The following is a 9,788-nucleotide window of genomic DNA, read 5'->3' as shown; positions in this document are numbered from 1 at the left end:
CCAGGCTCTTGAAGTGCTCGTTGACATGGTGCTGTATCTCAGGGTTTCTGGCTCTAGAAGGCATTCTCTGTTTGGGAGGGACCAATATACTGAACTTGTTATCCACAGATCTCAAAATGGATCATTACTGGGATCATTTTTAACAGATTTTAAAGAGGCATCCATCGTTAAGGATCTGGTACATGTCATTTTCTTGTATCGTTGTTTGTGTTTTTTATGTATTTTCTTTTTTCATTATATTTTCTCATGTTTTATGCTGCCTGTTGTCTTTCGTTTCTTGACCTTAGTGCTGTTTTGTGTGTATGTTCTTGTACAGCTATATTGCAAACTACCTTAGGCTATACACTCAGTCTGCAGTTTATTAGGTACACCTAGCTTAAACTAATGCAGTTTAATACAACAGCCCTACAATAAATACTTCCTTTGTGTGTCGAGGCTGCAGCTTGTGGTGCTGTTGAATTGTACTACTTTATACAGAGAGGTGTTTCTAATATTTTGTTCAATGAGGGTAAAATGGTGTTTTTAAATGTTATGTGGCACTGGTCTATGCAATGTCCTTGTAAAAGTCAGATCCTGGCTGTGGGCAGACCTTTTGAAAGAGACAGACAGTTAAGTAATAATAAATAAAAAATATAACGTTTATATATCCTGCTTTGTTAAGATTCAACCATTTATTTGGTAATAATCAGCGGATATGACATTATACAGATAATTACAAGGCTTAAGATACTACCGTGTCACTTGTGAAAACTATAAGGCATGCAAAAACTTTGCATAGGGCTGGAATGGCATCAAACAGTACTGACAAGGCGCTGCCAGTGAGTTTATCGTTATCTTCTTCCCTTTTTTAGGAACAGGGGCGAGGGGACGCTAGGGAAATCTAAACCAAACATAACGAAATGCACTGAGAGTAGACTATAACTCAAGTGACAAGCAGAGATGACTACAATTATTAAATAACTTGTGAAAAGAGGTAAAACAGCAGCATCAAAAGGAGGATGGAGAGTAGAAAGGATGGCAGTACTCTGCAGCAGAGACACAGGACATGTAAACAAGCGACAAGCCGTCGTGGAAAAGGAGGAAGACAACATACACAAATCAAAAAAACAGCACTGCAAGTTTGGCTATAGTGTTTCAACATCTTGACTTGTAACTTCCATGGGTACATTAAAAGAAAAAAGCCTCAACAACGCCCCCTACCTTTGACAAACAGAAACAACAGTCTTCACCAATCACTCTTCATACCTTCTCATTGGATCATATACAGTATATATATATATACTTATATATTTTTTTGTATATATAAATATCCTCCATTAATTTCGTAGTTACTGTCACTCCACCAGCTGACCTGCAGATTTAAGGATAGGTGGGACAGTGTGCTGTGTTACATGAAGCAGCTCCTGCCTGGGGTTGACTGATGAGGCGTTGTGTCTCGCTGGCCTGAGAGTCTGGGCTGTTCTCTTCAGAGCTGGAGGGGATGTAGAGACCCAGAACCTGCTGCACCCGGAGGGGAAGCTCCTGGGGAGGGCAGCGGAGGAAAGAAGAAAGTAATGAAGTGCTTCCATCACCTGAGAATCTGTATTCCATCCTTATTTGTGCTAATACAATTTCTGATAACAGTTTAGTTGTACTATGTGGAAAAAGTAGCAGATATTCCTGTCCCTGACTTTGTGTCTGAAATGCAGCTGATCCACTTATAGAACACTAGTGAGGTATATAACTAACGAGAGGTGTAAATCTTTAAAAAAAGATGCCAATGGATTTCAAAAATTACAACTGTCGGAGGATTTTTATATGATCAAAAACTTAAAAGCTGAAATCAACTCTGGGGTGGATTTTGATCTCTGCAGTAGCAAACTGATGGACAGAGCAAAACAAGATAAACAGCATATAATAAGAATTACAATAAATCAAAGACATAGAAATACGCATGATAGATTATTATTACTGTGGAGCACTAGTAAAAAAATATCAAAATAAAAATGTGAAATATCAATTACAGCACACCTTGTACAAAGTTTTCCAAATACATTGTACAATGTTTAACAAATGAGTAAATACGAAAACAAAAAGTAACGTTTGCATGCAAAAACTCAACTTTGCTCTCCATTATAACCACAACTGCAAGATCAAATCTGGACTGAGGTTCTCTGACTCAATGCTGGATCGAACTGGCCCAAGAAGCACCTCTCACCTTGGACTGAATGAACTGCAGGTAGATGGCCTCTGCTCCACTCAGAACACTCTGCAGGTCCAACTTCATCGTCAACTCGTTAATGTGCTGAAGAGAATTCAAAATGTGGAAAGAGGTTCACAGATGAAAGAGTGTGAAGTAATAGACAAAGTAGCTCAATTCCTCTCTCTCTCTCTCTCTAACACACACACACACACACCTTCAGAATAGTATTAAAGTCGTGGTCGGAGCCAATCAGCTCGCCTCTCTGGGACTCCAGGATTGAACAAGCAATCAGAAGGTGGAAGTTGTCACATGGAAGACGAGACCAGAGGACCTTGGGAGGAGAAAAGGATGTTACAAAGCAGTACATGTTGTAAAATAATTTTGATAGATAAGATATAACATTATAATAGAGTGTGTTTTCAATAGTATGTTATCCAAACTTATACAGACCTGTCGCAGCTAAGTTTGAAATATCACAATAACATGTACTTCTTTTTAAAAAAAAACAATACCTCAATAAATGCCAGTTTTAACATGAAGTGATGTTAATACCTCAATAGTGAGTCAACACCATCAAGGTATCAAGGAGTGAAGAGAGGCTGACTGTTGCACTTTAGCTGTTTAGGTATTACAGTATAAAAAGGTTAATGAATATCACTCACCTCCCACATGATGAGGATGTCCTCGAAGGAAAACTCTCTCTTGAACCAGATGAGCAGCCAGCGGAAACAGAAGCAAAGAGAGCCACTGTCCTGAGAGTCTGACGGATGAAAGAAACATGTTTTATTTCAATTTAGTGAACTTAACAGAAGAATGAGCTCCTTGTAAATGAGTAATATCAACAGTTACATCTTAAGCACATTTTATACACCCTGTGTCCTGGAAATTCATGAATTTCAGTTCATCACTTCCTTTATTTAGCATATATGCTCATGCTTATGCATAGCAAAATGGTGTGCACCCCATGTGCAGATAAATGTGTATACTTTCATACATAATATTGAATACATTCTAATGGATAACCCAGAGGTTGCATTATGTATTGAAAGCTTCTCATTTGCTTTATTCTTGTTTCTGCCCTACTTTTTGTTGCATTATTTTAATAACTTGTGTGCCCAGTTTTGCCTCGGGACTTGGTGTATTTAAATTGATGAGTATTAGCTGACGAACCCAGAAAGTCACACAGCTCCGGGTCCAGAGCCTTAAGCAGGATACTGAGCTGAAGGAGCTGCTGCTTCATGGCCTCCTGAGACTCTTCAAAGTTCTGGTGCTGTAGAGGGAAAGAGGTAAGACTTGTTAAGTCACTCAGTAACCTCAAGTCCATTGCTTTCCACATGGAAACTTGAACACTTCTTCAACTTTAAAAAAGAATTTGCTATTTAAATGACCTATTCAGTTTGAAATTTTAACAAAGACCAAACTGAAAGATATTAAAAACCACAATAAAACTGCTGTAAATGTAATCGTGTGAGCTTATTGTTTTAATTTAAATCAGAACTGCTGATGAAGCATTAAGTCACCACACAGGAATCATTTAACTCACAACACTAAGCAGCAACAATAAGGTTTGGATTTGAGCTTTGAGTGAAACTTGCTGTTTGTGTTGCTGTTGAGCTCGTCAGAACTGCATTCTGTTCCTATCCAGAGTAAATCATCTGAGCAGCCTCTGATGCTTCTAATCAATTAAAGTACAGGAACAACCAAAAATAATCTAGCTTTGACTCAAAATCTAAAGGTCACAGGTTTGTGACTGATTCTGAGGAAGAGAGACATTTCTACTGACCACCAGCTCCATGAAGCCTGTCAGACACCAGAAGGACTCCACCTCGTTCTGGGTGACGAACAGGAGGGGAGAAAGGAGATCACTCATCCCCTGGACATAACCTGTACAGATGGATGACAATGTCAGGGTGACAGAATGATCCTTAGCAACTCAGATCATCTAAAATATCCCTTTAATCTAAACTGTAATGTGTTAAAGTTAAGAGTTTCACTACAGGTAATGAAAAATGTCTCCTGATATAAATACATTTAAATTTACTTCTACTTATTGTGTGGTGATGGAGCAGTGGATAAGACACATCCACCACTGTGTCCCTGAGCAAGACACTTAACCCCTAGTTGCTCCAGAGGCGTGCGACGTCTGACATACAGCAATTTTAAGTTGCTTTGAATAAAAGAGTCAGCTAAATGAATGAATGTAATGTAAATGTGTTTGTAAAGCATTGTGGGTGGATAACCTGCTTATTGTCAAAAGATAAGATGAGAAAAAAAAGAGCTGTCATTGGGATTTTTTAAGATTATTAAGATTATTAAAAGGGAGTTCAGTGTTTTTTTAAGTGTGGCTGCACATACCAAGATCAAAGTTGTACATGCAGTATGTCATCAGCACATCATGAAGCAGAGTCAGTCCTGGATTGTCGTTCCCAGAGAAGAATGTATTTTGTCTGTCTGTCCTGTTGACGTCTCTCTCTGTCACAACAGAACAAAGACGGTTCAACTTCAGCATCTATTTCAGCTCACAGGCAGCTGACTGATACAATGAACAGATCTCCTGTTTGACAGATTGCAGCACTGACCTATCAGGCTTCTGTATCCTCTGAGGAGAGAGTTCCTCATCTCCTGCTCTTCGCTGACGGACTTCCACTGCACCTTCATTCTGAAGTACTCATCCCTGCAGACACAGAAAGAGGTTAAAGTGGCCCCAAACCTTAAAAGGACAGTCTGATTTTTTGGGAAATACTTTTATTTGCTTTAATGCTGGGAGTTAAATGAGAAGCTTGATACAACGCTCATATTTGTACATTAAATAAGCTACAACCAGCAGCCAGTTAGCTTAGCTTAGCACAAACACTGCAGACTGCATGGCTCCATCCACAAACACCTCAAAAGACTGCTGTTGAACGTGTTATAGCTTGTTTATTTATGGGAGGTTTGAGCGGGACTATTACTTCGCTTTCAACCTCATGCTGACAACAAGAACCAAGGAATGTAAGCTAAGCAGCGACTGGAAGCTTCTTATCTTCCATACAGACATGAGTGTATTGATCTTCTCATCTAACTCTGGGTAAAAAAACAAGAGAGAGAGCATTTACTAAAATGTTAAACTATTCCTTCAACCATCAAAAAGAAGTAGGAGGGCATTCGCAGAGATAAAAACACTGACGTTTTGACCCGCAGAATGTCCTCTCTTTCCTTGGCGGTGCTGTTCCACGGATAAAAGCCCAAGAGGAACTTCCATATCTCCTTCCTCAGGGATGGTGTGATGCCCTGCAATGGTCAAGAATGCTATGAAAACATGCGCATCTGGGTACATAATAAGGGGGCTTTCACACCCGAAAGTCTGCACCAAGGTCCGAACCAAAGTTCATGTTTTGACACATTTGGATACATTCGGTTAGTTTTGGTTTGGTTTCACACTGCAATTCTGCGACCACACTGAAGGACTTCACATGACAGACCTGCGTCCTGTCGTCATCATCTATGTGGGCTGCGTCTCCCTGTACTTGACATTGATTGGTTTATTAAACAGTTCAGCGGGTGTCTTTGACAAGAATGAATGAATAAAAAATGAACATCCATATTTGCCACTATATTATTATTATGGTATTACTACCAGCAGCACCAACTATATTCGCAATTAAACGTCCTCGTTGTGTGAACATTATAACGTCGATAGCAAGCAATCCTTCTGCACCTCCGTTTCAGGAGAAACCAAAGATGTATGTGGCAGTGTGCTTCTATAGAGGCTGTGTGTTTGAAAAGATGATCTCTCACGGGAGATTTATAATCATGTCCTTATTTCAATGCTTTTATCCGCGCATTTGTTTGTTTCCGGTTTGCACGTCGACCGCCGAACTTCCTGTAAATAGTCTGAAAGTCTGAACCATCCAAAAAATGCTTTCACACTAGAAATGAACGGAACCATGGTTCCGGACCGAGCCCACCTCTTTTGGTCGGACCAAATTTCATCTGTTTGGTCTGGACCATGGCCCGAGGTAGGTGTGTAAGCCCCCTAAGAAAGGTAAACAAGGTGTGTCTTCCAGATAGGACATACAGTGTTTATATTGTATTCACGGTCTTACCCCTCTGAACACCAGCTCTTTGATCCTCTCTGGGTTCTTCACCCGACCCTCTGGGTCCAGAAACTCCTCCCATTTGTCAAGAGGTTTACCTCTGGTTACGTCTGGTCTGGGACCAAGCTCTAACCCCTTAATGGAAAGATACATGCCTCTTAACATTATAACAAGCTGTCATCTCTATGCATTAGACACGCCTGTAGGCTCTGAATTGTTCTTTTTGTTTCCTTCTCTTACACAGTTGATGAGTTCGAATCCGGGCTCTTCATCGGACTGGGGTGGCAAGCTAGGATCCTGAGGATTACGCGAGTAGACCTGGGAATCTGGAGGTCGTAGTGCCGCCTTGAAGAAATTGGTGACTTTGGAGAATCCACCAAATGTAGTGGCATATGGGTCATGGATAAATCTCTGTTCAGGCAGAATAACAAACAAGAGCAGACTTTTTTATACTCTGAGTGAGAATGGCAACAATATTCTCGTCAATAAATCTCGTTTATCTGCTCTGACATTTCAGTCACGTGCTTCACGCTTCACATTATTGAGTGGCTAAAGATTTGAGTGTGAGTGGAGGTTAGAGGTGAGAACTTCAGAGGCTGTAAGTTTTTAATCCAAAACAGAGTACGGGGTGAAGTGTGACTTGAGGACTCGCCGGTATTAAACAGCAAGCTGATAATAAAGCTTTTATGATCTATGTGCTCTAATGCAGCTTCACATTACCAGGGTATATGTTTTCTCTCTTGTAATAACAAATAAAAACAAATTACCGAAACCAGATCCGAGCCTCCGTCATCAAGCAGATGCAGCTTATCGAAGGACTGAGAGAGAGCACCTGAGTCATGAGGGTAGGCAAGAAAGAGCCGCCCATCAACCGGTGACCTGATGATAACAACAGAAACCATGTGATGTTTATCTCCACTCATGTGATTTGTCAATAAAAACAGCTCTGTCTGAAACTCTGTCATGACATGAAGTCTAACACACTTACAGTAACAACAAGACAAACTGCTGATAGAATCAGGATCTGGTTAAAAAACCGTTGTAAATAATTATCATATATAGATTGTATCTATGTAGAAAGTTAATTGTATATCAATATCAATCGTATATAGTGTGTATACAGTGTATATAAATTTAAGCATCTACGTTGAATGTTACTGATTCTACATTACTGCATCTGTTCTTTTACATTCCTCTGCGCTGCTATGTCAACCTAAATTTCCTCTACGGGGGAATAATAAAGTTATACCTTATCTTATCCTAGGATGAGGACACTTACTGGTCCAGGATGATGTAACGACTCAGGGCCCTAAGCAGCTCCCTGGTTCCTCCTCGGTGGAAGTGCAGAGGAGGCAGTGGGTGTCCCCCTCTACTAGTCAGCACCAGGAAGTTTCTACCCAAGGAGAACCGAGCCCTCCGAAGAGAGTATAACTCTGAGAGTGGCAAAGAGAACGACCACTGACCTGCAGGCAAAACAAGAAGATATTTAGTTTCACACATTCCTGTCTTAACGTAACTGTTTGCCCAAAGTTACAGAAGTGTAAACTGCACCTGAATCTCTGACTGGGACATGTTCTCGATCTTTCTTCACTGTGCTGATTACTGCCCAGTCTGGCTCATAACCTGGGTCAAAATTTGTATCCTCCTCCCCTCCTTCTCCATCCTAATTGGTAAGAAGTGAGTTGATGGGAATTATATTTGAGATAGAAATAATTACTCATATTAAGATGAGATGATTACCAACCTTTTTGGTGTAGAGTACAGCAGGGGCACTGCGACCCTCATCCTCCAGTGGGCTCCACTCTAAAGCTGGCAACCCGGCCTGAAACAAATGCATGGTTTATAATCCCAGTGTTTCTATTTTGTTTATTTTTTTTTATTATTTGCTCATCTCAACATTATTGCATCACAAATTTGCTTACCCGCTCCACAATGCGGATGAACCCCGGGATGGTTGTGTCCTGGTTACTCCTCTTGGCATTTGTGTGGAGGTACACCCCCTCCTTCTCAAAGATCAGCTGAGGAGAAAGAAAATAAGAAATGCAAATGTTGGAAAAAAATTTACAAAATGAAATAAAGGGGTGGCTCACTTCAGGTTGTGCCAGATTCCAGTCATTGGAACATGCTTGGTAACTGTATGGTAATGGGTTATTGACATTTTCATCAGCTAGTAATAATTACTTTTGCAAGTCATATTTGGGGAGTGGATAACACACATGCTTTTGGTGTGAGAGACATGGGTTTAATTTCCATTGTGACATATCCACCAATGAGCAAGACACATGCAGCATTCCAGACCGGTCAGAACTGGGAAATTTCCAAGTTGAAATATCCGACTTCCAACCTCAAAGCTTTTCAGTTGCATGGTGGTGCATGACGCCAAATGATCATAAACATGGCTGACCGTGACAAACCTATGTTTCTTTGGCACGTTTATGCACAGTTAAAACCTCAGCAGTGCACTTGGTGTTAATTAAAAGGATGGCCATTTTATTGAAAACAAGTGATACATATATGTTGCTCGTTAACTGTGTAGCCTTCTGGCTACATCAGTTGGTAATCCTCAAAAGTCATGTTTTCACATTTCTGGGCATTTTTGACATTTTCCTGAGCAACGTTCGGGTAGAGAAGATGACTTTCAGAGATTGTTTACTGTAACTAGCTCCCTATAACACTGACAAAATATTTCTACATCAATTTACATGCAGAACTATTTGATACTAGTATGTATTATTTTAATTTAATACTTAACTTTGGCATTTAGTATATGGTTTACCGTTTACAATGTATGCTTCCATGGGAGCTGCCATTGTTGTGTGACGTCATTCAGCTGCTACTCGTTAAGTCGGGGTACATATTTTTTCTCCGAGTTCACAAGTAGGAAATCCGACTTCAAGTGGCGTTCCACTGTACTTTTCTATTTGGAGATTGAGAATTTCCCGTTTCCGAGTTGCCTGAAATGCAGCATTAACCTCTAGTTGCTCCAGAGGCATGCAACCTCTGACATATAAAGCAATTGTAAGTTGTGTTGGATAAAAGCCTCAGCTAAATTACTAATTATTATTATATTTTTATTATAATATATTTATATTCTAGGCTTCAATATAAAACCAACTATTTATGTTATAGTCTCTTTTATTCTTTTTATAATGCTATTATTATGCATTTTAATGCCTGTTTTATTGCTTCATTTATTTCTTTTAACCTATCCTTTTATTGCTTATTTATATGCACTTGTTTAAAAGCTGCTAAGTTCAATGGTTTGGTCTAAACTGCATTTCGTAATGTATTTCAGAAATCAGGGCAACTGAGTCAGTGAACTCTTTTAAATCCCTTCTTAAAATCTACTTTTATGAGAGAGCCTTTCCTGATTGTAGTTTGATTTTATTTATTTATTTTCCTTTTGAACTGTATTTTCATTTCTTAAGTTTCTTCCTTCTTTTACAGTGTATCTTTTTATATTTGTTTGATGTGTTTTATTGTCTTTGCTCTCGTGAAAGTCTTTGCGCTTTTAAAAGTGATCTATAAAT

At 39.6% G+C, this 9,788-nt stretch overlaps 1 protein-coding gene across 2 annotated transcripts; it reads right to left on the bottom strand.

Annotated features, from left to right (window-relative positions):
- Positions 1 to 646: 646 nt before the first annotated feature.
- On the bottom strand, positions 647 to 8,276 carry tbc1d17 (TBC1 domain family, member 17; the record flags this gene model as incomplete). 2 transcript variants are annotated; one of them, XM_038726051.1, is given in 17 exon segments in its annotated part: positions 647 to 1,281; positions 1,312 to 1,521; positions 2,198 to 2,284; positions 2,397 to 2,513; positions 2,845 to 2,942; positions 3,353 to 3,452; positions 3,966 to 4,066; positions 4,538 to 4,654; positions 4,762 to 4,856; positions 5,349 to 5,452; positions 6,268 to 6,393; positions 6,499 to 6,669; positions 7,026 to 7,137; positions 7,538 to 7,721; positions 7,810 to 7,921; positions 8,003 to 8,080; positions 8,181 to 8,276. In XM_038726051.1, coding segments are annotated over 16 exon segments (1,860 nt in total), but the record flags the coding sequence as incomplete, so codon positions are not given.
- Positions 8,277 to 9,788: the final 1,512 nt, after the last annotated feature.

The sequence above is a fragment of the Micropterus salmoides genome, unplaced genomic scaffold, assembly GCF_014851395.1.
Source record: "Micropterus salmoides isolate LMB-PRFRI ecotype aquatic unplaced genomic scaffold, ASM1485139v1 Ms_hic_scaffold_1788, whole genome shotgun sequence".
NCBI classification, from domain to species: Eukaryota; Metazoa; Chordata; class Actinopteri; order Centrarchiformes; family Centrarchidae; genus Micropterus; species Micropterus salmoides.
The sequence above is the reverse complement of the archived record's forward strand: the minus strand, read 5'-3'. Positions and strand labels throughout refer to the sequence as shown.